The following is a 27838-nucleotide window of genomic DNA, read 5'->3' as shown; positions in this document are numbered from 1 at the left end:
AATTACAGTCATTTCTAGCTATGGAAGTTTCCAGTTACGCCACGTTACTACCAGCAAACCATCGCAACAAAGGTGGGTGGAGCACCTCAGCTGTGAAGGCAGACTGAGAGAGTTCGGGCCACTCAGTTTGGAGAGGAGAAGGCTCTGAGGAGACCTTATTGTGGCCTTTCAGTGTCTGAAGAGGGCCTACAAGAGAGCTAGTGAGAGACTTCTTAGGGTGTCAAGTAGTGACGGAATATGGGGGAATGGAGCAAAAGTGGGTAGATTGAGATTGGATGTTAGGAAGAAGTTATTCAGCATGAGGGTGGTGAGAGCCTGGAAGGGGTCGTCCAGGGAGGTGGTGGAAGCCTCATCCCTGGAGGTGTTTAAGGCCAGGCTGAATGATCTAGTGTGAGGTGTCCCTGCCCATGGCAGGAAGGGTTGGAACTGGATGATCCTTGAGGTCCCTTCCAGCGCTGACAATTCTCTTGTCACCTACTGAGTAAGCGTTTGAGTTTCCTTGTAGAACTGATACTGATGGAAATTGGTCTACTTGTAGCCATTTCCTTGAACAAAGTGAGCTTCCTACTAGGACACTGTTCTACCAAATACTGTGATTTTGTATTGTGATCTATCAGGAATTTAACATTTATTGACAGGGAGAGGAGAATCAAAGGGTCACATTTCAGCAGCACTTACTCATTAACCAAATTAAAACTAGTGAGGTGATTCAGTAGAATATGTTACAATCAAAAGAGCAAGTTAACTACAGATTTGATAATGGTAAGATGCACACTAACTTACTAAAAGGTATCCTACCTTAAAAAATGTATGTAACCACAAAATACACCATTACACAGAGAAACAAAGATGTTTGGATTCCATGGAGTATACCAACACCCATGCTGAGGGCCTAAGAAGCTGCATTAGGTGATCCTGCTCTGGCAGAGAGGTTGGACTTGATCCTCATGTCGTGGATGGGAAAAAATTAATTGGTGCGAGAGATATTCTATAAAAACATATCATTTATTAACTTCAATATTCTGCACTCTTGCCACCCCCAACCACTGAATTTTAATGTTAATATTTGTTCCTACATGGTTATGGAAGACATCCTAGGAATAACATCAAACAGTAACTTGTTAATACCTAGCAAACATTCAAACTTTAAACAGAGAGAGGAATTTCCCTGCGGCCAAATGCCACTTGGGGTCAATATGCTGCTTGCCCAGTAGATGGCCCCAAGTTCTTTCTGCTCTATGGCAGAAAGCAGTAGAAATTAGAGGCATTAAAGCATTTACTCACAAATTCTTATTAATTATCAATCACCCTCTGGGCATACGTCAAAGCCTATACAAGTGTCCAGTCTTCAGGGGAACTCTCCCCGTGGACGTTGAGGCTGGAATCCTCCTGGCTTCAGGGGAAATTGCATGTGATCTCTGACTTGTTATCCTGGCTTCTTCTAGACTTCTGCCCCGGGAGTCTTAGGCAGGACCTCAGGTGCAGAGGCAGGATGCTGTATGGTCTCAGCACAGTGTCACGCTGGCCACACAGGCTGATCGCATGTAGACAATCCAGGGTCTGCTCCTGCTAACTCGCGGCAGTGGAGCTTCCCACGCACTGATAAGGCAGCAGGCATGCAATAGGGTGCATGGCTGCAGGGGAGACTGAGCTCCATAGATAAAGGCAGGCAATATAGGATCTAGTCCTGGCAACTCACTGCAGCGGCATGCAGTTGTGCACAGCTGGCTGGGAGCTCACGGGAGACTCTGTCTCCATAGAGAAAAGTAGATAGCACAGGCAAATAGCAGCAAAGCAAGCAGGCATGAAGGCAGGTAAGCAGGCATAAGCAGAAGCAAAAGCACTTTGTTTACCTGTGTACCTCCTATATATCAAATGTGGGCCAAGATTAATGGCCCCTTGGCCACCAGAATGACCAATCAGCTTGACAGTTAACCAAAGCATATCATAATAGGCAAGAGCTACAGGCCTGCTTTTCCCTAATTTGGAAAAAGCACAGGCCTTGCACTGGGCAGGCACAAGCCAAAAGTGTGTATCTTGCACAACCATGTTACACAACCAGGGTCCTGATCAGGCCAGACTTTACGGCACCAGGTCTATTGTGTTTCCTTTTATGTGTTTACCTCTGGTATGGGCAGAAAAACATGTCCAGGCAAGAAAAGGCATATATAATCCTATTTTGGGCCTATGGGCCCTCCACAACACCTCAGAGGTCCCTTCCAACCCCTACCATTCTGTGATTGCTTTGTTGATCTCCAGTAGCTCCTGCTTGTTTGCTGTGAAAGAAGGGAGGGAAGGGAGGCTGTAGCCAGGTGTAGGTTGGTATCTTCTGGTTTTAAAACCAGCAGTCTCGAGCTGTGCCAGGGGAGGTCTAGGCTGGATGTTAGGAGGAAGTTGTTGGCAGAGAGAGTGGTTGGCATTGGAATGGGCTGCCCAGGGAGGTGGTGGATTCGCTGTCCCTGGAGGTGTTCAAGAAAGGACTGGCTGAGGCACTTAGTGCCATGGTCTAGCTGACTGTCTAGGGCTGGGTGCTAGGTTGGACTGGATGAGTTTGGAGGTCTCTTCCAACCTGGTTAAGTCTATGATTCTTCAACTCTTTAAGAATTCTCTTACAGGGTAGCTTATAATCTTGCAGGTGGGTTTTACTGGAAAGGAAAAAAAGAGTTGTCTGCTTTAAAAGGTTAAAGTTTTCACATCTGCAACAGAGTGCCTGCAGACAGTGCCAGTCAGGGTGGGCTCACTGGTGGGAGAAACATGAGCAATCTCATTTACAACCTCGTTATGGTTTCAGAGCCAGGTCAGGCTGCTTCCTCCAGTACCAAGTGTTCTGGCAGGGAAAACCAGAAGCCTTGATACAGATTTGTCTTGTGTCAGTGCCTTCAGTGGCACCATCCTGGGCAGTTGCCAGCTCTCTCTCAGGAGAAGATTGATGCTTCTCACTTTAGCACTAACACTATTACTCAGAACTACTCTCTATAAAACCGCTGTTGCAGAATTAGAGTTTGGGTTTTGAGGTAATGGCAACAAAAATGCGTTCCACTCAGCTGGCCACCACAAGGGTGGTTGTTTGATGAATTGCATCATTCTTTGTGCTCTGCTAATTCAAACAGACTTCCAGAGTGAAGCAGTAAAGGAATCTGGGGTTAAAATCATGAGATGGGTTGTGCTGATGTATTAAAAAAAAAAGGTAAATGCACAAACCAGGCAAGAGAGCTGTGATAATATGTGCACTGATACTGGAAAAATGAACAAATGCAAACCCAAGCATCAATCACATCAGTGAAATAAAGCAATGAGTTGTGTAGCAGTTCAGTGAATGTCCCCCAGATAAAGACAAAGCAGGTACTTGGAACTGCATCAGAGAAATTAGCAAGAATTGTGCACCCAGCAAGATACTGATAGGAGAGTCTGAAGAACTAGGGGATAAACCAGTCAATGGCTCCAGGGAACTTCTTTCTAATCACTTGTAAGCAGGGGAAAATCTTTGAGAGAAATTTGCATTCAGAGATCCAAAGAGAGCTCAGGAATTATTAACGGGATGTGATTAGACAACACAGGGGAAGGTGCCACAGAAGTTTTGAGGGGAAATGATCAGGGTGTGGAAAAAAGCACTGGTGTAGGATTGAAGCTGTTCGACACAAAACCCATATCGGCAACAAGAACGCACTCTTCATGAGGCCTAAAATACACAATACTCACAAGTAATGTGTATGCTTTTGTAACTCCTATCTCACTTTTCTTTGTAAGCAACAAGTAGCTGGAGGAGGACTACCAGCAACTCTGCCACTCGTCCGTGCGTGACAGTCCTCCAGGCACGCAGTGCCAGTATCAGTCTAGCCTGCACACCCTACGGGAGCCCGGGGAAGCACACCAAGCGCCGAAGAGAACATGCGAGCTCTTGGCCAAACCTGGAGATCCATAGACTGCAAAATCCTGTAATGCTCAGGGTTGGAAGGGGCCTTTAAATGTCTCCTAGCCCAGTCCCTGCACTGAGCAGGGACGGATAGCCTACACCGGGCTGCTCAGAGCCCTGGCCAGCCTAACCTAGAATGCTCCCAAAGGACATCTACCATCTCCCTGTGAAAACCTGTCCCGGGCTTTCACCACTTTCACTGTAAAAACTTCCTTCCTTATATCTTGTCTCAATCTCCCCTCTTCCATTTTAAGCCCATTACCTCTTGTCCCATCACTACAGGCACTACTGAAGAGATGTCCCCATTGTTTTTATAGGCACCCTTTAATTAGTGAATTATTTAATGATTGAAAGGTCCCCCTGGGGCCTTCTTTTCTCCCGGCTGAACAAACACAACTGTCTCAGCCTTTCCTCACAGCAGGAGTGTCCCATCCCTCTGAGGGCTGCAGTGGCCCTCCTCTGGGCCAACAGCTCCATGTCTTCCTGTGCTGAGGACACAGCGCTGGGCACAGTGCTCTCGGTGGGCTCTCACTAGCGTGGCGTTGAGCTCCGCTCGGCACACTTCTTCTGATGCAATGGGATTTGAAGAGAAGTTTTCCGGAGTGCTAATGGAACCAGATGATGTAAATTTCCAAGGCGCTGCCCACGGTATTCGAAAAGTCACTGGCACTCAGGCACCGTCCGCGGTGCCTGGGAAAAGAAGGAAACATTGCATCCGTTTTTACACGGCGTAAGCCGAGTACCGCCAACGTGTCCTTTTGGCCTCTTTGCCTGGAAATCAGCCTGGAAAACCTCGTATAGAGCGCTCGGAACGGGAAGATGGGAGCATCACAGCGTAACGCCCCGCAGCCCGCACGGCCTTCGCTGTGGGCCTCGCCGTGAGTCCCGCGGTCGCTCGGACACCAGGGGGCGGGAGAGAGAGCGGCGGGCGGGGCCCATCGATGGGGGCGGCCGCTCTGCGCTCGGCTCCTCCGCCCTGCCTCTCGGCTCTGGATTAGCGAAACTGGCGACGTGGGACGGTCGCCGGGCCGGCCCCCGCGCCCTGCCTCGCCCGCCAGGGTGAAGCCGGGACTCGGAGCCGGTCGCGCCGCAGTGGAGCGGAGCATAGGGAGCCAGCCGTCGCGGCGTCCCCGCCGGTGGGACGTGAAGGCAGAGGGCAGCCGCGGCGCTCTTCTGCCGGAGCCCCGCCGGCGCGGAGCGGTGAGGGGCGGCGGCACCGCGACGGCGGGGAGCAGCCCCCGGGGTCGGTCGGGCTGTCGGGCGGCGGGGCCATGGCGCTGCGGGCCCGGGCGCTGTACGACTTCAGGTCGGAGAACCCGGGAGAGATCTCGCTGCGGGAGCACGAGGTGCTGAGCCTCTGCAGCGAGCAGGACATCGAGGGCTGGCTGGAGGGCGTCAACAGCCGCGGCGACCGCGGCCTCTTCCCAGCCTCCTACGTGCAGGTGATCCGCGCGCCCGCCGCCGAGCCGCCGGCGCCCGCCCGCTACGCCAACCTCCCCGCCGGTGGCTTCGAGCCGCTGCCGCCGCCCGCTGCCTTCAAGCCGGCGGCGCAGCAGAATCCGCCCGCGGCGGCGCCCGAGCCCTTCTCGTTGCCCCTCGCCGCCGGGTACCCCTTCCCGGCGGCGTCCTATGGCGGCACCTACCAGCCCAGCCAAGGCAGTGATGACGACTGGGACGACGACTGGGACGACAGCTCCACCGTGGCCGACGAACCGGGTGCCTTGGGTAGCTCCTACCCCGACTATGAGGCAGCGGGCGGTGGAGCACCCAGCCGCTACCGCCTGTCCACCCAGTCCGACCTCTCCCTGGGCTCCCGTGGCGGCGGTCACCCGGCGAGCCACCCGCACCCGCCGGGCGGCAGCGGCGCCAAGAGCTCGGCCACGGTGAGCCGCAACCTCAACCGCTTCTCCACCTTCGTCAAGTCTGGCGGGGAGGCCTTCGTGCTGGGTGAGGCGTCGGGCTTTGTGAAGGACGGGGACAAGCTTTGCGTGGTGCTGGGCCCCCGTGGGCCCGAGTGGCAGGAGAATCCTTATCCCTTCCAGTGCTCCATTGAGGACCCTACCAAGCAGACCAAGTTCAAGGGGATGAAGAGCTACATTGCGTACAAGCTGGTGCCCAGCCACACTGGGCAGCAAGTGCACCGCCGCTACAAGCACTTTGACTGGCTCTACGGGCGTCTGGCCGAGAAGTTCCCTGTCATCTCTGTGCCGCATTTGCCAGAGAAGCAGGCTACTGGCCGCTTTGAGGAGGACTTCATCTCCAAACGTCGCAAAGGCCTGGCCTGGTGGATGGACCACATGTGCAGCCACCCTGTGCTGGCGCAGTGCGATGCCTTCCAGCACTTCCTCACCTGCCCCAGCACAGACGAGAAGGCCTGGAAACAAGGCAAGCGCAAGGCTGAGAAGGACGAGATGGTGGGTGCCAACTTCTTCCTGACCATCAGTGTCCCCACAGGCCCTGGGGCCAGCCTGGACTTGCAGGAGGTGGAAAGCCAGGTGGATGGCTTCAAAGCATTCACAAAGAAGATGGACGAGAGTGCACTGCAGCTTAACCACACAGCCAACGAGTTTGCCCGCAAACAAGTCACTGGTTTCAAGAAGGAATATCAGAAAGTGGGGCACTCATTCAAGTGCCTCAGTCAGGCGTTCGAGCTGGATCAGCAGGCCTTCTCAGCTGGCCTCAACCAAGCCATAGCCTTCACTGCAGAAGCCTATGATGCCATCGGGGACCTCTTTGCGGATCAGCCTCGGCAGGACCTAGATCCTGTGATGGATTTGTTAGCTCTGTATCAGGGGCATTTGGCCAACTTTCCTGACATCATTCACGTCCAGAAAGGTAATACCCTGATGGGTTTTCTGAAACAATTAGGCTTGGTGTATCAGTGGTGTGCACACAGATGTAGGGACCTGGTGTTGAATTTACCCCGTGCCTGCCTTGTTGGCCTTGTGCTGTTTACTCAGGTAAGCTGTTGCTAAAAGTACGACGTAGTGACAATTTCCTTTTGGTGCTGAAGGCCTGGACTTAGCTGGGAATTTTACTATGCTGAGGGCGCTGTGCTTGGCAGTGTGTCTCTGAAAGAAAGCCCATCTGCCTGTCCTGCTGATACATCAAAGATTAATGGCTTGTTTACAAACGCTGGCAAATATGTCTGTGCGTAGAATATTCAACTGCATGATTCTGTTGTGCTTTTGCTGAACTGCAGATAGCAGAAGAGCTGCTGAATGTGATTTGGAAGTGTGTTTTGTAGTGTGGACTGGGAACTGTGCCTGTATGGGGCTTTTTGATAGTTTCCGCAACTTCTGCAAAACGGGAGGGCAGAGAATCTGCAAGGCAGAGACAAAAGTTCCTCTCTGTCGGGGCTTTCTCTTTCCTCCCACAATTACGAACCAAAGCCATGTAAGCCTCGCTGCTGTGCTGTCTGTACATCAGCAGGAAAATGTGTTAACTGTTGTGGTTTCTGTTGCTCTGGCATCCAGACCTTTCTGCCTCTTGTGCTGAGGACATCATATGTGACCTGAAACTTGCAGGAAGGGGTCATTGTTTGATCCTTTGTGTAAAGCAGGTGAACTCAAGGGCTGTGAGGTTATTTCCAAGCTGTTTGTTGTCTTATTAATAGTGTAAGAACTTTATGAAATGGTGGTAATTTCAACACCAGATTCTGAAAAGTTCCTTTCCCTCTGTCTCCTTCATTTTAGGCAATCAGAGTTTAAAGGAGAGGCTGAGGGAGCTGGGGTTGTTTAGCTTGGAGAAGTGGAGGCTCAGGGGTGATCTCATTGCTGCCTGCAACTACCTGCAGGGAGGCTGTAGCCAGCTGGGATTGGTCTCCTCTGCCAGACAACCAGCAACAGAACAAGGGGACACAGCCTCAAGCTGTGCCAGGGCAGGTCTAGGCTGGATGTGAGGAGGAAATTGTTGGCAGAGAGAGTGATTGGCATTGGAATGGGCTGCCCAGGGAGGTGGTGGAGTGGCCGTGGCTGAAGGTGTTCAAAAAAAGTCTTGTCTTTGTATTTGCTGAGTGAGAAGTTACAGGTTTTCTGCTTGCCTTCTTTCAAGTTTTCATTGAGGAATTGCTAAGTTAGCCTCTTGTGATTCCTGACAGTGGAAGCAGTATTGACAAATTTGCTGTCTCCTGTTTGCTTTCCAGATTTCTCCTTTTTCTTAACATTATGATGTTAACATTGAGCACATTTTTGATTACAGTTTTTGCAAAACAGGCTGGAGAATGTAATCTAAATGGTTTCTAATATATAGGCAGCAGTTCTGTTTCTTCTACATGCCTATATTTAAGATCATTATTTAAAAAAAAAAAATCAGTTGTCTGTTGCTTCTTGATCAGTATCTCTGAAAAGATAAACTAAGGCAAAAATTCTTATTTACCTGAAATAAACTCCATTCTAGACATTGTGTTTAAAGAATATGCTAGGTACGTTTTTAGAATATCTTACACAATTATAGGTTAAAATAAAGTCCATCTGGAAATGCATCCAAAAAATTCAAACATCACTGAAACTTGGAAATCGTCACCAGTCATGTCTTGGGCTGCATCAAAAGACGTGTGCCCAGCAGATCCAGAGAGCGGATTCTGCCACTTTGCTCTGGTGAGATCTCACCTGCAGTACTGCATCCATCTCTGGAGCCCTCATTTTAGGAAGGACATGGACCTGATGGAGCAGGTGCAGAGGAGGGCCACAAAAGTAATCAGGAGCACCTCTGCTGCAAAGCCAGGCTGAGTGAGCTGGGAGTGTTCCACCTGGAGAGGAGGAGGCTCAGGGGAGACCTAATAGCAGCCTGCCAGTACTTGAAGGCGCTACAAGGAGGGTGGAGAGAGACTATTTGCAAAGGGCTGTGGAGACAGGACACGAGGCAGCAGCTTCAAACTAGACCAGAACAGATTTAGATTGGATGTTAGGAACACGTTCTGTATTATGGGAGTAGTGGAACACTGGAACAGGATGCATGGGGAGGTGGTTGTGGCCCCATCCCTGCAAGTATTCCAAGTGAGTCTGGACAGGGCTCTGAGCAACCTGATCTAGTTGAGGATGTCCCTGCTGATTGCAGAGGTGATTGGACTAGCTGACCTTTGAAGCTCCCTTCCAACCCAGACCATTCTATGATCATTTAATTTTTTTACTCTTCGTTTGTTTTTGGGGTTTTTGTTGCTGTTGTTTTTTCTCAGAGAAAGGAAGTGGTGTGTATATGTTCATCAATAAATAAGGCAGGTCAGAATTCACACCTAAGCTTTTTATCACAAGGTGAAAGCAGTGTTTTTCTCTCTTGATGCCTTTGTAACCTCTTAGATGTGTTGTGCAGACGTGGGGTTTCCAAACGTTTTTTTCCTTTTAGCCACTTTTGTTTGTTTTCCTCCCTGCCCCTTGGATGCCTACACTTTGCATGGGCTTAACTCAGGTAACTACTGGCTAAGAGCTGAGCATGTAATCTTAGCCAGATGACCCTTACAACAGTAAAGAGAGATGGGTACCTACCTTTCATCTGTTTAAGGACTTTGATGAGAAGGGTGGATTGCACGGTGACTCATGTTTTTCACCCTGTGAGCCTCCCCAGCAATGCTCTTACAGTCATGCTGTGGCATTGTGTGCTTGATGCTGAATCACCCAATACTGCCTCCCAGTATTTGCAGGTAACCTGAGGGAGATTGAAATTTTTAGATGGCTAAAATGTGAGAGAATATTCATGTTTGAAAGCCGTCTAAAAGTATCAGTTCCCAGGTGTGCGTAAGATCTGAAGGCAGGAGTAAACGTGACTAAAATTGAGTCTTACCTGAAAAAGATTAAACAGAAAGGGAAAAATGGAGCACCCCTTCTATGCCCTATCTGTTTAAAGATGCACAGATCTTTTTACAGTGTGATTTTTGTTTTTCCTTATCCACTTCCCTCACAAGTTGTTCTTACTTTTCCTTTCTGAAGGAGCAAGATTCGTGCAGTCAAAATGTCTGTCTTGTTATGTTTTCACACCTGCTAGTCCGAGATCAAGTTGACAAAAAGCATTTCAATAGCTGATAAAACTCCATCACCATCTAGTAGCAGTGTAAGAGTACTACTGCTTCTCACAGGGAACAGACTGCATGCCAGAGCATACATCCAGACTACTCACTGACTCCCAGCAAACCGGAGGGCTTTCATCAGAACCCACACCTGCAGATTTTACTGCATGCAATGCGCTGTCAACCCTTCTGCTCTCTACTTGCTGACTAAAGGCAGTGAGGCCCTATCTACTGAGGAAGCCTTGTGCACAGCTAGGGGGTAGCAGGGCACTGTAGACTTGGAAGACTTAAAATTCTCCTGTAGATAGAGGACATATTTAATTTCAAAAGCTATGTAGTAACTTTATCTCCAAGCTTATGAGGATTCTAGATACCAGGATGGTTCTCTTGCAGCTGAGAGCTCCAGCTCTTGCTAAAAGAAGGAGGGACAAGAATCATAGAATCAAGCAGGGTTGGAAGGGACCACAAGGAGCAGCCAGTCCAAACCCCTCTGCCATGCCCAGGGACACCCTACCCCAGAGCAGGCTGCCCACAGCCTCAGCCAGCCTGGCCTCAAACACCTCCAGCCATGGGGCCTCAACCACCTCCCTGGGCAACCCATTCCAGCCTCTCACCACTCTCATCACCAACAACTTCCTCCTCACCTCCACCTTCACTCTCCCCACCTCCATCTTTGCTCCATTCCCCCCACTCCTGGCACTCCCTGATGTCCTGAAAAGTCCCTCCCCAGCTTTTTTGTAGCCCCCTTCAGATCCTGGAAGGCCACAAGAAGGTCACCTGGGAGCCTCCTCCTCTCCAGACCGAATAGCCCCAACTCTTTCATTCTGTCCTCACAGCAGAGCTGCTGCAGCCCTCTGAGCATCCTCCTGGCCCTTCTGTGGACATGCTCCAGCGTCTCCACAGCCCTCTTGTAATGGGGGCTCCAGAACTGGATGCAATACTCCAGGTGGGGTCTCACCAGAGCAGAGTAAAGGGGCAGAATCACCTCCCTGGCCCTGCTGGCCACACTTCTGCTGCTGTTGTCCAGGCTCTGCTTGGCTTTCTGGGTTGCAAGTGCACACTGCTGGCTCCTGTTGAGCTTCTCCAGCAGCACCCCCAAGTCCATCTCCTCAGGGCAGCTCTCCAGCCAGACCATGCCCAGCCTGGATTGGTGCTTGGCATTGCCCTAACCCAGATGCAGGACACAGCACTTGGTCTTGTTGAAGCTTCTGAGGTTGGCTTGTGCCCGCCTGTGCAGGTCCCTCTGGATGGATCCCTTCCCTCCATCCTGGCTGCTGCACCACACAGCTTGGTGTGGTCAGCAGACTTGCTGAGGCTGCACTCAATGCCTCTGTCCATGGCACTGACAAAGATGTTGAACAAGACTGGTCCCAGGACTGATCCCTGAGGGACTCCACTTGGCCATGGAGCCGTTGACAGCCACTCTCTGGGTGCCACCATCAAGCCAGATAAGAAGGAAGATAAGAATTGTTGGCCTGAAAATGTGAAGTAGCTCCCAGAGCTTGTCCAAATCTTTGTATGTACATTATCAAAACCAAACAAGCTGGGCAATTAATTTTTTGTTTTGCAGGTCACCTTTGAAACAAGGACTTGTTTCAGCCTTTCTTCTAATTGGGAGAAGCTAGTGTTAAGAATAACTCCAGTAGACCAGCTGTAGTAGGCATTTATCTTAAAGTTAAGCCTGTTTGCTGCCCCATTTAGATGTAAGGTAGTCAGAAGTAATTAAAAAAACCCTGAAACATTTCATGATAGCACTTCTGCAGGTTGCAGTTGCTTAGATTTTAAGCTGTGCCTCCACCTGGCTTTCTGATAGGTAAATCCACCACGCTCCTAGTCACCAGCCTGCTCTGAGTTTTACTCTGTTCTGCACCCCTAGTCTGCAGTGCCAGTTGTAGCCATGGCAAAGAAAATACTTTAAACAGTATGTGTGCCTGCCAAAAGTACTGACTCTATTAGAACTGGGCAAAGGCAGCATTGCCTTGAGTTTGCTTCTCACTGTGGTGCAAAGCACTTTGTGACAAGGGACAGTGATTTACATAGTTTAGTTGGATTTTAAGACCAAGTTGTTGGTGACAGGCCACCTTACATCAGTATAGGTACCTGTAAAGTCAGAATTACTCATTAACACAATTTAAATGTGCTTCAGTGGCTAAAATAATGCAGTTTATTTGTGTAAGGCAGTGTTTGTATACCATGTAGCTAAAGATACCTTAGTTTTAAAGACGCTGAATTCAAGATTTGAGTGGACAATGTCCATTCAGTTTTACATATTTTTTACCTCTGGTTACCTGACTCTGTGCACTGGTTTTGTTTTGGTTATAAGGTTATGTAGTAGGTACAATAAACTAATGATTCTCTAATGTTTCTTTTCTTGCCCTCACTTTATTTTATCAACTGTTTCAAGGGCAATCTATGGCTTGTTTCTGGCACAACAACATTGTGTAGCCAGGCCAAGTAAAGCATTGGTGCTGAAGGTGCTGCACACCAGAGTGTGCAGATACCTCTGGAGGACTCTGGAATTGATCTTCACATTGCCAATCTGATAATTTCAACATTTTTCCATAGCACAAGTGTTGTGGGGCCCTTGAGGATTCATGGGTATAATCACAGTCCTTGCAGAGATGGGTGAACAGACTGGCTGTGTTTGCTCTTTCTAGATGAGTGTCCTCTCTCTTGCAGATGTAGGAGTTCAATCAGGTCTTACATAGCTATTTTTTTCTTGAACAAAGCTATAGTAACTGTCAGCCCTGGTAGCTCTTTAGAATGGAGTGACATCTGACACTGTGCATTCTAACACCATCATTGATTGGTTATATATTAATGAAATCATTGTATATGTTGAAATTCCAGATGAGGTTAGGGTTAATTAAGTTTCTGGAATCTAGAGGCAAGGACTCGTATGTTGGCTGAGAACTGTGTAGATCAGAAGGTGATTTCATTTTGAACTGAAGAATGCATCTTTCTGTGACAGCTTTTAGTGAACTCTGGAAGAACATAACTGGAAGAACAAATTATTCTGTCTAACATTTATAGTTCTGTAATCAGTTATTGTTAACCTGGATGTTAGCACAATACTGTAATTTAATGGGCCCTGATTTATAGGATGCTATTACTTTATTCTGGGTTTTGAGCAATGGGCATAATGAAAAAATAAAGCACCCTTGGAATCTGCAGCCTAGCAATAGTTTAAAGAGTGTTACAGCCATTTTCATGTACCTATACCAAACCCCCTTACACTCCTGCGATTGCAATAGGGTAACTTTATGTTTATGTCTGACTTTCACTATGCAAAAGAGAACAGTTTTAAAGGAGAGTAATATTATCTATGAATTAGAAAGACTGCTCTTGAAAATGGTGGTGTGATACTTTGAAAGAGAACAAGTGACTTCATTTTGCCTTTGATACTGTAGATCACTTTCTTGTTTTTTTGTGATTAAAACCCAAATTTCACAGTAGTAAGTCGCTCACACATTAATTTCTGCAATGGTACATTCTTTTTATATGGTTCAGTTGCTATTGGAAAAGCCTTCTGGGTTTAATTTCAAGAAAATTTCCATTGTGCTGCTTTTAAAGTGGAAAGAGTTTTGCTAAGTCTTGGCCAGAAAATGTAAAGAGTTTGCAGAGTCTTAATGTAGGCTTCCTTTGTTAATCTGTGCCTAGGGCATTTTAAAGCAAATCATTTTTCAGTGTGGTAAAATCTCTGTGCTGCTATGCTAATTTTGTTGTTTCACATTGAATTGAGAGTGGGAAGTTTGGTGGGTTTTTTTTTGAGTAGGATTTCATGTTATGTGTAATCTCATGTGATGCTTCTGCAACTTCTCTTGTGTTGGAGCTAATGACTGTGTGGCTCTGTGCTGTGCTGGATCATATAACTAAGCCATTGATAAAACTAAGCCACCATCTCTTTCTCCTCCAGGCCAAATGTAGTCTTTTATTGGATTAGTCACTTGAGTCATCCCATAAAAACATCTTTGATAGATCTGGTTTAGATGGGACAGCCATGTAGACAGGCTTGTTCTGGCAGCAGTCTGCTGGATTGCACGTTATCATTCCTCCATAGCTGTTTCTCTCAGGAGGAGGGCGAATCAAAGTGGTGCAACATGCATGTGAGCCACACAGGGTTTGCCTTTCCAAGTCTTTAAGCACAGAGCTGTAGTTAAATAATCTCATCATTAGGTAAGGAAGAAAACATATGTAGGTGGCTGCTTTGAAGAGCCCAGCACAGAGTGTTGTGAAGGGGCTTTGTTTGAGTTTAGGGGTAAGGTATGAGGCCAAATTTTGAAACTGGGGACTCAGTTTTGAGGAGGACGGAGGGACCCATCTGTTGTCCCAACCCGTCTCACAGGGAGGTCTGCTCCCTTCCTGGTGCCCGGGTTAAGGACATCGCCAGGAGACTCCCAAACCTAATCTGGCCCTCTGATTATTACCCCTTGCTGGTAATACAGGCTGGCAGGGATGAAATCGAGAAGAAGGGAACCAGGGCAATTAGAAAGGAATTCAAGGCCCTGGGGAAATTGATAGATGGGGCCGGAGCACAAGTGGTGTTCTACTCAGTCCCCCCTGTGGCAAGAGAGTTCGCAGAGAGGAACAGCAGAACCTATGACATCAACAGCTGGCCCAAGGGATGGTGTGAGAGGAGGCACTTTGGCTTCTTCGACCTTGGGGGAACTTGTAGATTGCTGAAAGTAGAAACGTGAAAAAATGTTTATTGCACAGGTAATTTTACTTGCACTGAGATGGAGCTAAGAGGTTTTATCACAACTGCTTCATTGAGGATCACCGTGTTTTCTGACCCTAGCTGTCCTTCTGCATGAGGGAGCCATCTCTCCTAGGACTCTGGACTCTGATGTAAGGTCTTGCTGTCACACCAAAGCTTGTTGGCTGGGCACCTTCTCAAAAGCAGTGGTGAAGAATACGGTGCACTTTGGTTTTGCCCCAGCTGTCACTGATGACAAGGCCAGAATGATCACCCTTCACAAGGCTTTTTCTATTCTGTCATTTTTATGGCTGTTGTCTTGTTCAGTATAATTTACAAACAGGGTCTGCAAAACTGTGCAGGTTTGGGATTGGAAGAATTGGTAGCCAGGTGGCTCATTTCGGTCCCTCCGAACAGTTATCTGACCTGTGGCTCAACCAGCATCTTGCTGGCGTGCCAGCTTGTGCACATCTCCCTCCTGGCAGTGTTGGAGCTGGCCAGGTAGAGGCAAAGAGCCACCATATGAGAAGTAGCATATACTGCTGGGCTGGCATTGAGCCCATTGCTTCAGTCTCCCACCTTGCCCAGCTCCATTAAAAGTCTATTCCAGACAACAGCATTCTTTGAAAGGTAGGAAGGGGAAGCAGATGACCCTCATTTCAAAAAGCACAGGGAGCTGCTTGAAAGAGTCCATCACAGAGCCACAAAGGTGATTAAGGGAGTGGAACTTGTCTCTTATGAGGAAGGGCTGAAGGTGCTGGGACTCTTCAGCTTGGAGGAGGCTGAGGAGTGACCTCATTCATGTTTATAAATATGTGAAGAGTGAGTGTCAGGAGGACAGGGCCAGGTCCTTCTCAGTGATGTGCAGTGATAGGACACGGAGCAGCAGTTGCAAGCTGGAGCTTCAGCAGTTCTGGGTGACCGTCATGGAAAACCTTTTCATTGTGAGGGTGACAGAGCACTGGAACAGGCTGCCCAGAGAAGTTGTGGAGTCTCCTTCTCTGGAGACATTCAAAACTCACCTGAATGCCTTCCTGTGTGGCCTACTCAGGGTGATCCTGCTGTGGCAGGTATGGTGGACTAGATGATCTTTGAGGTCCCTTCCTAACTTTCTACAACTCTGTGACTAATGCTTTATCCTGTGTCTTTCATTCCCTTTGCGGTTGTTTTGCTGTCACTCTTTAAGGTATTTGCTGAAAAGAAAGAATTTTCTAGTCATTAAATAGATGTAAACCGTTATCTCACTGTGAGTACCAGAAACCTGTTTGCACTGTTTTAGCTTAATTCTTTGCTGAAGTGAAAAAAATCTTCTCATAACTACAGTGAAAAATAATAGCTGCAGGATCTAAACAAATAAATTCTCAGGTCCTATAAGATAGGTGAGTTTTTAAGGTCAGCATTTGGGAGAAAGATGCTTGAAGACACTGATATATTGGTGACTCAGTGCATTGAGAGTGATTGAATTGCAGACCTCCCTTGCTAAGTGCTGTTTCTTAGCAGTGTTGAGCCAGTGGTTCTTTTTGCTGCATCCCACGTGCAGTGTTCGTGCATGCAGTTAAATCACTGCCACTGCAGCAGGGTTGGCTTTTTTAACCAGCAGTACTGTTAGGGGCAGCACCAGTAACTACTGCTTGCATGTTATAATGATGAAGCAAGCTCATCTGTGCAGTAGTTGTCCACCGTGGTAAGCACTGTACGAACACAGAGCCAAAAAGGCTCCTGCCCTGAAGAATTTCCCTTCTTAGGCATAGCTTGATTTAGATTAGTAGCTTTGGATGCAGCTGATACTTCACTACTGAGTCCTGCATGCAGCACTCAAGAGCTTGTGCTCACTTACTTTGAGAGGAGTTGGAAGATTGTACACCCTTAGCAGTTACTGCTTTTCTTCAGCTTTGTGTGTACTGACAGGCAGACCTGGCTTTGAGGGAGACAAAGGAGTCGAGTGAAGAGCAGTCTTGATTTCAGTCTTCATGAGCTGAGCCCCAAAACTTTTGTCTTCTGGTCACATTGCCAGCTGTAGTTTGGACTCATGTCCTGTACACCAAATGTAGGACTGGCTGCTGGGAGACTGGTCACACCTTGCAGTTGGAGAGCTTGGAGACACACGTGCATCAGCCTGGATTTACACCTGTACTTGCAGGCTTTGGTGCAGAGGGAGAGTGAGTACAGTCTCAAGTACCAATTCAAACCCACCATTATCTGACTCTTCACACAATCTTAAAGCATTTATTAGTGTTGTTAAGTTGGAGGTGGTGTGAAAATTTATTGATTGATCTGGTTTCTTGGGTTGTTTAGTTCACCTGGGTGTGTATGACTGCCCCTGCCTCATTGCAACTTTGTTTGCATGTCCGTCTTACTGACTCAGCACGCAGTAACTCCTCAGCACCCATTTAAGTTGCTGCTTGTATTCTGTATTTTGCAGCTTGGAAGTATTTATTTCTGTCAGGAATTTCACATTGTCTCTGTCTTCTTGACTGCTAGCACATCACTGTAAATGTCTCTTGCTAAATACGTTTGTATTGTTTTGTGTTTAATCTCATAATTCAGAACAAGCACTGCAAGTTTCTCTTCAATTCTTAGCAGCGTTTAGTGGGCACCACTGTCTAATCTTAGGCTCTGTGCAATGAAAGCCACCACTTTTTCCACATCTGCCTTTCCTGACCTTTGAGATCAGAAATAGATGTAGCACAGCTTCCTGCAGTGTCTTTGATCCACTTCCTCTTTGCTGTTTGACAGCTAGTCCTGATCACTGGAACATGATCTCCTCACAGGAGGTCTTTTCACTGGACCAGAAGCTTTAAAAGTGAGGGCAAGATTTTACAGAATGCATAAAGCTGGAGCTAAAAAAAACAGAAGAATTTTTGTGTGCCGTTCTCCTGGGAACAGGACAGTGGCAGATATTTATACCAGACATGTATTCAGCAGGAGATTTACTTCAGTTAATATGCACTAGGAAATGGGTTCTGTTTCTTTTGCCTAAAACATGCCAGCCTTTTCTAGGGCTACCACTATTCTGCACCTGTGTTTTAAATACACCTGTTTTTTTGGGTTATCCAAGGTAATACCAGGTGTTCACATCACTAAATTCAGAAACCAGGAGAGGTGTCTGCAAGTGAACTTATAATGGAGGAGGCTTCCTTGTCCTCAACCGTCTGCAAGGGCAGCAGCGGGAGCCTGTGTGTGCTGGGTAGCTGCTGAGGGTGATGGATAGATTAGTGAGGATGGAGTTGAGGGAATTCATAGTGTACAGCCCAGGGTGAGAGGCGTTGTGGAGTTGCAGGCTGAGAGATTATCATGGGACCTATCCTCTGCTTGGTGCCCTCTGCATAAGACCTGTATTTTCAAGCAAGGATGCACACAAGGGGTTGCTCTCTGCTTCCCAGTTCCCTTAGTCTGTCCTCCTCCCCCTTTCACAGTGAGAATCGTGCACAGATGATTGTACCCTTGACACCAGTGAATTGCTGCTCCTGCTCGGAGTCTTGCCCAGGTAGATTAAAATACAGGGCCTTTAGGCAATGGAGAAGTGTTTGCAGAAAATCTGGGGTGAAACGTGGTATGTTACTATTCATAAAGCTACTTGCAAATCCATGCAAACAACACTCTAAGATTTACTACGTCAAGTCTTGTAAATTCCAGTAGAGCCTGAAAAAAATAAAAATGGGCTTTTTTCCCTGCGTGTTTGAGGAAGGTTCTTTGGTTGTCCTAAAATAAAACCTTAGTTTGTTTTACCAATTGTTTTAACAATAAGACAGCAAATAATTTAAAGACATTTCAGAAAACCCAAGAAGTTTATACTTAAGCTTTTGTCGTGTATTGCTGACTTGCAGTTGTAGTCTTAGAGGAACTTCCATCACAGGACAAGTACGAATCCACATGCATTAAGAGAGCGGGGTTAGTCGTTGTAATTTTTCCATTGGATTCCTTTCCTTACTTACAAATCCTCATTTTTATTTTAATCTCAGGCACCCAGCAACAGAACAAGGGGACACAGTCTCAAGTTGTGCCAGGGGAGGTATAGGCTGGGTGTTAGGAGGAAGTTCTTCACAGAGAGAGTGATTGGCATTGGAATGGGCTGCCCAGGGAAGTGGTGGAGTCACCATCCCTGGAGGTGTTGAAGCAAAGCCTGGCTGGAGCACTTAGTGCCATGGTCTGGTTGATTGGCTAGGGCTGGGTGCTAGGTTGGGCTGGGTGAGCTTGGAGGTCTCTATGACAAAAAAAAAAAAAACAACCAAAAAGCCCCAAAACTGCAACAGAAACAAAAAGCCAAAATATGTCTAGTCTGGAGGACTTCAGTCTTTGGTAATGTCTGTTTTTTACTGATGTAAAATAACTTGAGGAGTATAGATGCACCAGAACTTACTGATTCTTTCAGCAGCTGATGCTGTAAATGTCAGTAGTTTTGTTTCAGTTTGATCATCTTAGGAATAACATATGAAGCCACTTCCCACATCACAGCTGAAGAGTTCTCATGTTGGTTTAGACAGCTTCATCTGGCTTCCAGTGAGTCCCATGTTTCAGGTGTTCACAGTTGTGCATGGGTTGCTGCCATGCCGAGGAAGGTCTTTCTGAGCCTTGTTTTGTTTGCTGGAAGATGCATCCTTTTGTAGAAGAGGGCATTCTGTATCTTTCGGATCATGCTTTACCTCACAACTTCCTCACTCCTGGTGGAGAAAATGAGAGATCTGGGGCAGTCCTACTGCTGGAACCACTACATATTGAAAAGGCTTTTCAGTGATTTTTTTAGAGGCTGGGCTGGAGATAATGAGGTCAGCCAGCTGAAGCTGTCAATTGTCAGGCTTTTAGCCACCACACTGTAATGCCGTAGGGGCCAGGAAGGTGTGGAGCTCTGCCACCACCTTGCAGCCTCTGGGGAGAGCTGCTGCCCTTGGATTTGTGCAGCTCTCTTGTGTACCAGGTTCAGAGTGTGGCCTCTGCTGCTCGAATATCAACCTCCTCGACCGGGCAACCTGCTGTCTCTGATTACCTTGTTAATAACCTCCCTGGCACAGTTCAGAAAAACAACTTGAAAATCTTTGGTGTGGTGTTTCTGCAAATACATCACACTGGAGGCTTATGACTGATATAGCTCATACCAGGGCTGCAGAAAGAAGATGCCACATACAGCATAGCCTAAGTGCAAAATAAGCAGAAAGATACGGTTTTAAGAGCAGGGAAACTGCTGATAACAGACAAAGTATTTTATGAGTGTATACGATTGAAAAAATCCTCCGCAACAGTTAGCAAGTTGTTGTTAGAACTTGAACTCCGCACACAAGGTCATGCCCCAGGTCTGAGCTGCAGAAACTGGACGGGGCAGTGGGAGGAGGTGCATTTGACATGGCTTGCGAAAGAGGCACGGGGAGGGCCGAAGGTGGTGGTGCTACTGCTGAACTGTGTTTTGGTGGTTAATGGTGTTTAGTACGTGTGTAGACTCAGACTGAGTACAAGACAAACTTGCTCCTCCAGCAGGGTAGAGCTTGTCCATGTGGTATAGGCAGAGAGATTTTCTCTGAGCTCGCTGGCTAGGATCACTGTAGGGCATACAGGTAAAAGCATTTAATGGAGGCAGTGTGCATGGAGTCCTGTCATTAACTGCAATCGTGTGTGTGGTAGGAAGTGCCTTCCGAAAGCAAAGAGAGTAAGACACTACAGATGGCTGAAGGAACAAGTAACCTGTGCATCATCATGAAGGATATGAAGAAGTTCTTATCACTAACATCTGTGAGAAGATAGAAGCTGCATTGGTCTGATTTATTGTAGTTAGGTAAATAAAAGATGTATGCAATATTACAGGCAAAGAACATAGGTCCAAGAATACTCATCTTAGGACATATCTTGGGGCTGTGCCATTATATGACTCAGCTTTGGGTAGTTCTCTTCTGGGTAGTACTTGATTTTTTGTAGAACATGTATGCTTCAGTTAGCTATTTGGAGACAAGCTCTTTTGCTTTGTTTTTCTTCCATCTCTTACAAGACTCTGTTAGGTCTACATGGATGTCAGAGACATTAAAATATGGTTTTAGATTATCTAGTAATGGATAAGTAATTTTGGGGCACTTGCAGTATAAGTATATCAGGGAGTGCCAGGAGTGGGGGGAATGGAGCAAAGCTGGAGGTGGGGAAAGTGAGGCTGGACGTGAGGAAGAAGTTGTTGAGCAGGAGAGTGGTGAGAGGCTGGACTGGGTTGCCCAGGGAGGTGGTTGAGGCCCCATGGCTGGAGGTGTCCTTGTGGTCCCTTCCAACCCTGACTGGTTCTATGATTCTAGGGTTGGAAGGGACCACAAGGAGCAGCCAGTGCCAACCCCCCTGCCATGCCCAGAGACACCCTACCCTAGAGCAGGCTGTACACAGCCTCAGCCAGCCTGGCCTCGACCACCTCCAGCCATGGGGCCTGAACCACCTCCCTGGGCAACCCAGTCCAGCCTCTCACCACTCTCCTGCTCAACAACTTCCTCCTCACGTCCACCCTGACTGATTCTGTGATTCCATGAAAAGCAGAATGATGTATCTGATGCAGCATACCTCACAAGGACGGGGGGAAAGCGACGTTTCAGAAGTCCTGTTTCCTATGGGGTTGTTTTTCTGATGTTGATCAGACCAGCTTTATAGTGCTTTCATTTCTTCCCAGCGCTGGTGTACCTATCAGTTACTCTGGAAGGACACCAGCTGAGTTTTAGGATGTGAAATAGGCATGCTTCTTACACTTTTGCAAGCTAAAGCCTTAAAGAGCATAGTTTGGTTTTTTTTAACAAGTTTTTACTATTCAGTGATTTTTTTTTAATATATGAAAAAGTTTTTGGTTTGTTCCTTTTGCTTCATATATCTCCATGTAAATACACTCATCATGAGAGTAGGCAAAGTGCAGTAGCTGAGTCTGCGGTCTCCTTAGAGTTCACCTGTTTTGTTTTGTTCTTTGTGCAGGAGCCCTTACCAAAGTGAAGGAGAGCAAGCGGCACGTGGAAGAGGGGAAGATGGAGCTGCAGAAAGCCGAGGGCATTCAGGAACGCTGTAACATTATTTCTTTTGCCACCCTAGCGGAAATTAACCATTTCCACAGAATTCGTGTGAGGGACTTTAAGTCACAGATGCAGCATTTCTTGCAGCAGCAAATACTCTTTTTCCAGAAAGTGACGCAAAAGCTAGAAGAAGCTCTTCACAAGTACGACAGTGTGTAACTCTGAGCTGGGGTTGGTGGACTTGCCCCAGCACAGAGGTGAGCCAGGTGGCACAGCCAGTGCTGCTGCTCCCAAAGAGCTGCTGCCAGCGTCCGGCGGTGGTACAGGCCTGGTCCTGTGTCCCCCTGGAACCTCAGTTTAATCTCGGCTATATAGAAAGGAAACAGTTATAGGGCTATGTAGTAGCAACAGTACCGCGCATTATAACTAAGTTATACTGTGTACGCCTACACTACCATTGTAACGTTTTGAAGTAATGAGTATACTCTTTGCCTTACTGCTTTTGAGATAGGGTATCTTAGTGCATACTTGGTAGACCTCAGAACTTTTTGGGTCTTTAAGGAAGCCGGTTAGAAAAAAGCCTGCTTCAGATGCCTTTTACTTTCCTGCATTTGGATTTCCTAAATTCAAATGATTCTCTGTTTACAGACTCCTACTAGAGCAGCTATGTGATTCTGTGCCTTTAGAATCTACTTTTCCTTTCCTAGTAAGTCACGTTTTTATGATGGAATGAATGAAGGGTTGATTCCTGTAACAGAAACTGGTTATGAAACCTCACATCGATTGGAAAAAATCAGTTTCCATCCAGTTTGCACCGCAAGTAATGTCTTACGGCAGATGCGTGCTGGAAAAAGAGACCTTGCATCTCTTCACGCTTTCCCTGAAAGCAGAAACTCCTTGTTGGGTGTTCTGGGATACTAAGCACATATTAAAAAGTACACCACTTAATTCCTCTTCCAAAATCAATCATACGGTGAAGGTTTTGTTTTTCAGCAGACAGCATTACCGTGACTTGAAATTTGAAGAGCTAGCCTAGTGAAGACTATGCTTATCAAGGGGATATGAATACAAGCTGTGTGGCTTGGAATATTGTTTCGACTTTGAAATGATCTGCTCTTTGTTCAGTTGCCGATCCTGTTCAAATTAGATTTGCTTCTGTGTTGCCATTTTCTTGAGTTGAAACTCCACTGTGATTCTTTAGTTTACTAGGTCGTGAGTTTTCAGGGACGTTCAGTCATCGATGTGGGCTGAACTGACTTGGAAAAGAGGTGGCATTTGTATGTTTGTAACACTTCAAGAATTAACAATTGTCTTAATTTTTGTATGGATATTTTCAATGAGCAGGGTGCATTTATATATATATGTGTAAACACTATCTTTTGAAGAGTTTCCTGGCTTCTCTCCAGTTAAGTCTGAAGTCTCTGTCTCTTACCTATTAGTTTTCTTCTTAAGGTCAATATGAAAGGGGATTTATATTTATCCTATCTTTTTTTAAATCTGAAACAAAAATAACGAAACCTTACAAGTACACAAAACATTTGCATTTTCGGGTTTTAATTAAATTAATCAAAGACCACTTAAACAGATGAAAGCCTGGGAAATGGAGCTAAGCTGCTGTTACATTTAAGTACCAGTCATTCCTTACCTATATGACAGAAATGTGCAATTCTTTTCACTCAGTTGTGTGAGTTTGTGTAGCTTAACTCCACACCTGTCTCAAAGGAATAAGCATAAGAATGTAGTCTTGGCTTTAAGATTCATCCTCGAATGTTTGGGAATTACTGCTTTGACAAGTTGTGTTTGGCAGTGCTTCTGGTGTATATCCAAAGAAGTAAAATACAGAAGAGGAAGAGCCCTAGTATTTTTAAAAGAAATGGCAGTCAGTGAGGAAAGATGTTATTTCCAGACTGCAAGCAGCACAGTTGACCATAAAATAAGAACTGTAGTCAACAGGACCAACTTGCCCTGCTTCTTCCTTCTGGAATCTCAGCCTACATTGAAAACTCACCACTTCCCCTGACAGCTCTTCCCAGCAGTATTCCAGCTTCCCATATATCCTTTAATTATCTGAGATAATGATAGCTAAGATTCAGCTAAGTTCTATGGCCTAAGCCAAATACTGTTTTGGTTTATTTTTAAAGTCTTTGCAGTTATTATATCTGACTACAATCAAATAATTCTACACTGAGGTATTAAGACTGTTCAGAAGTTGATCTTAGTCCCGTTGCAGTATTTCTGGGAGGTTAGTGTTAAGGACATGTACGTGTCTGGGACGAAATTAAGCTGTGATATGTATACATACGACTTGATCAGACAGGTACAGTTTTTCCCAAATAAACTGTCATGGCCTTCACCTTGCTTTCTCATTTGTGATTTTTTTCTGGCAGGGGAAGGTAAGGGTCAGAGCAGATCAACTGAAAAACTTCAAGTGGAATACCCAGGATCTGGATTGTTGCAGAATTCATAAAGGCTCAAGTCTGCATCCTTACTGGCATCTTTAGCTCACTCAGTATAGAGCTGGAACTAAACTCATGTAAGGAGCCTGAGCTCAATACTTACTGCACTATACGCTAACTACAGTTTTGATGTCAAGTATGTCATTGACTGGTCACAACTGATGGACTACTGGATAGTGTGGTATGAGGTCTGAATCTACACCACAGCAAAGTGAATATATTTTATGTGAGCCTTTGGAAGCATCAAAGGAAATCTAACAGAGTCCTTTTAATTAGATAAATGTCAAGGAAGGCAAATTAGCTTTGTAGCATAATGTTAAATGCCTGTTTCATTCCATTCCTTTGTCATAGAATCCAGCAGATTGGAAGAGACCTCCAAGCTCATCCAGCCCAACCTAGCACCCAGCCCTGTCCAATCAACCAGACCATGGCACTGAATGCCCCATCCAGGCTTTGCTTGAACACCTCCAGGGACGGTGCCTCCACCACTTCCCTGGGCAGCCCATTCCAATGCCAATCACTCTCTCTGCCAAAAACATCCAGCCTAGACCTCCCCTGGCACAACTTGACAGTGTGTGCCCTCGTTCTGTTGCTGGCTGCCTGGCAGCAGAGCCCAACCTCACCTGGCTACAGCCTCCCTTCAGGGAGCTGCAGACAGCAATGAGGTCACCCCCGAGCCTCCTCTTTTGCAGGCTGAGGCTCCCTCAGCCTCTCCTCACAGGGCTGTACTCCAGGCCCCTCCCCAGCCTTGCTGCCCTTCTCTCAACACCTTCTAGCACCTCAACATCTCTCTTGAATTGAGTAGCCCAGAACTGGACACAGCATTCAAGGTGTGTCCTGAGCAGTGCTGAGCACAGGGGCACAAGAACCTCCCTTGTCCTGCTGCCCACACTGCTCCTGATGCAGGTCAGGATGCCATTGGCTCTGCTGCCCACCTGGGCACACTGCTGGTTCCTGTTCAGCTACTCTATCCCAGCACCCCCAGGTCCCTCTCTGCCTGGCTGCTGTCATTCACTATGTCCCCAGCCTGTACTGCTGCTTGGGGTTGTTGTGGCCAAAGTGTAGAACCCTGCACTTGGCCTTGTTCAATCTCATCCCATCACAAGTTTTTCACTGACAAGCAGTAAGTACTTATCTGGTATACTGGTTGGGGGTATAAAAATTGACTTAAAAGCTGCAAGATTAGTTTCCGAAGAAAGAACCCACCAGGAGTGTACGTCTACTTGGAATCACCAGGAAATGGAGTGTGAATAATTACTCAAATTGTAGAACATATTTACAACAACCTCCTTAAGTTATCACACCAGTTTGTTTCCCAGCTCTTCTGTTGTCTGACACTTGCAGAGGAGACAGTTGGCTCTGTTCATGAGTTGTGCATGTTCTCTCTAGAGTCTCTCTATCACTTTCAGGCATGATACTCCGGATTCTGAAGTGTTCAGAAAAATTAGGAGATGATGAAATGCTCAAGGTAAGCACCAACCAAATCTGAAAAATAAAGTAGTTCTGATGGAAAAGATCTGTGTTTTCATCAAGTGTTAATCAGCTGCCTCATTGAAAATGCATGTATGACTGCATGAGGCACAGGTGTCTTTTTAGTGAGGTACAAGACCCCATTTGCAGTACTTTGTTCTCTTGCCAGAGCTTCACTACTCCAGTTAACTTCTTCCATCTCCAGACTGATTTATTCCAGGAAGCTTACAGTTATTTAACATTTTCTCAGGAGGAGATCAGCTTGGAGAAGAGCTTTAGTTCTTTCATGCTTTGGAATAACAACTTGAAAGTTGGCAGATTTGTTACCTTTTGCATCATTGTATATGACTTCTGCACTGCCTGTGAAAATGTGTCTAAGTATTTCCACATTAAACTAAGGTTTCTCCAGGCCCTGCTGTGCTCACATTTGACAGATACCTTCTCCATAGCTCACTTTTGCTCCCAGCAATCTTTGTCCTAACTTTGTTGAGCATCTGCGTAAGACTTTCTCCGTCGTTGTTCTTTGTCCACTCCCAGAAGGTGATGACTCTCCCAGACCTGAAGATGAGTAAAGAAATTGTTGTTAAATCCTGGTGTGGCTGCTCTTTGAGTCTACCCACAGCAGGAGAGAAGCAGCAGCATGGAATACAGATATGAAGCTGGGTCTGACAAGAGGAGGTTGGGGGTGGTTGGGGTAGAACACAGAGGAACGGAGGTCAGAAAAGGGCGAGGGCCTACAGAAGCCTGTTCCTCCAGTCCCTGATTATAACTTGGGCTTCCACTGCGTCCCTCTCCTTTTGCTGTTACTAAATAGCCACAACGAGAAGGCACAAAATGGATAACTTCAGTTCTGTTGGCGAGGAGGCAATGTTCTGCTTCTCAGGTTTGAAACTACTTCCTTTGCTCGATGATTGGAAGTCTATGGCAAAAACTGCTGAAGGGCAGATTTCAGGGCTGAGGGAGATGCCTTAATGCAGGCTCTGTGAGATGGTGCTGTGGGTGTTGGTAAGGCTCCATATGTGCTATGATCTGGTTTTTGGGGGTAGGAAGGAGGGGATCAGCTTGTAAGCTGCACAAAGAAACAAACAACAATGAAAATCCTGTACTAAGTAATGCTAATATTGATAATTGATTAAAAATTTAGAAAGTTTCTGAATTAAAGTTTCCTGTCTAAAACCTCTTCTGTAATTGTAACAGAAAGCCACTCTTGATGGTTTTGGGAATATGACATTGTCTGAAATAAGAATCAGAAGGAACACTTTTTTCAGTGTTTTCAGACACAGGCTACGTTTCACATGAGCATGAACAGCATCACAAACCAGAACCTGGGCAGAATCAAGGAAGACCACAAAGCTTTGGCGATGCAGGTGAAAATAATCTTGCCCCAGTTATCTTTTCCTTTTTACCAGTTAGAGGAAAGGGTGCAGCCAAAAATGGATGCATAATGGCTCTGTGTCTAGTGCTGCCGTGGGAGTTTTGGGATCTGCCTATCTACAAGCGGCAAGGGAATCTTTGCCAGCAGGTGGCCAGCTTGCTTAGGCAGGCTTTAAGGCGAAGGACTTGGGAGGTCACCTCCCAAATGGCAATGCTCATGCCATCCCATCCAGCCAGGCAATAAGCAAGGCCAACCAGAGCAGCGATAAATACTACCTAGCTGTCTTCCATAATGAGAACTAGGAGGCCAACCACCTCGAGGGTGTGTATGACTGCAGCACCCCTCCAGGGAAACCGGTCTTCTCAGTCAGCTGCCTGGAATGCCTGTAGAGCAGCACATGCAGCAGGTCTGTGTGCAGCCACAGGGTCATGCACAGTTGCAGTCAGAGATGTGGTGAGGTGGCTTGCACGGCTGGAGTGCTGTTACAGATAACTACATGCTACTTATCTGTTACCTGTTACAGGTAACTACATACCAGCGAAGTGAGGTTGCAGAATTGCTCTTTATGTCAAAGTGCAACTTGAAGGTATCAGGCTTTGCCCAGGCAGGGATGAAGAAATGTGCTGCTGTTCAGTCAGACCGGGGACAGGCTGCAGAGATGAGTGCAGCTCAGCACGTGCAAGTGTAGGGTCCAGTACCTTGGCAGGAGGAACCTCCTGTGCCTTGCAAGGGCTGACCTATTGGAAAGCAGCTCTGTTGACAAGGACCTGAGAGTCACAGTATCACCAAGGTTGGAAGAGACCTCGGAGATCACAAGTCCAACCCTTTACCACAGATCTCAAGGCTAGACCATGGCACCAAGTGCCACGGCCAATCCCGCCTTGAACAGCTCCGGGGACAGCGACTCCACAACTTCCCTGGGCAGCCCATTCCAATGCCAATCACTCTCTCTGGGAAGAACTTCCTCCTAA

General features: G+C 46.8%; 1 protein-coding gene across 1 annotated transcript; it reads left to right on the top strand.

Annotated features, from left to right (window-relative positions):
- The first annotated feature begins 4962 nt into the window (after positions 1 to 4962).
- On the top strand, positions 4963 to 23919 carry SNX18 (sorting nexin 18). The gene is made up of 2 exons (XM_064140357.1): positions 4963 to 6748; positions 21532 to 23919. Exons 1-2 carry the CDS (start codon positions 5185 to 5187, stop codon positions 21783 to 21785), a joined length of 1818 nt encoding a protein of 605 aa, XP_063996427.1. The 5' UTR covers positions 4963 to 5184; the 3' UTR covers positions 21786 to 23919.
- Positions 23920 to 27838: the final 3919 nt, after the last annotated feature.

Source organism: Pogoniulus pusillus, chromosome Z, assembly GCF_015220805.1.
Source record: "Pogoniulus pusillus isolate bPogPus1 chromosome Z, bPogPus1.pri, whole genome shotgun sequence".
Classification (NCBI taxonomy): Eukaryota; Metazoa; Chordata; class Aves; order Piciformes; family Lybiidae; genus Pogoniulus; species Pogoniulus pusillus.
Note: the sequence above shows the minus strand (reverse complement) of the source record. Positions and strands in the feature narration are given on the sequence as shown.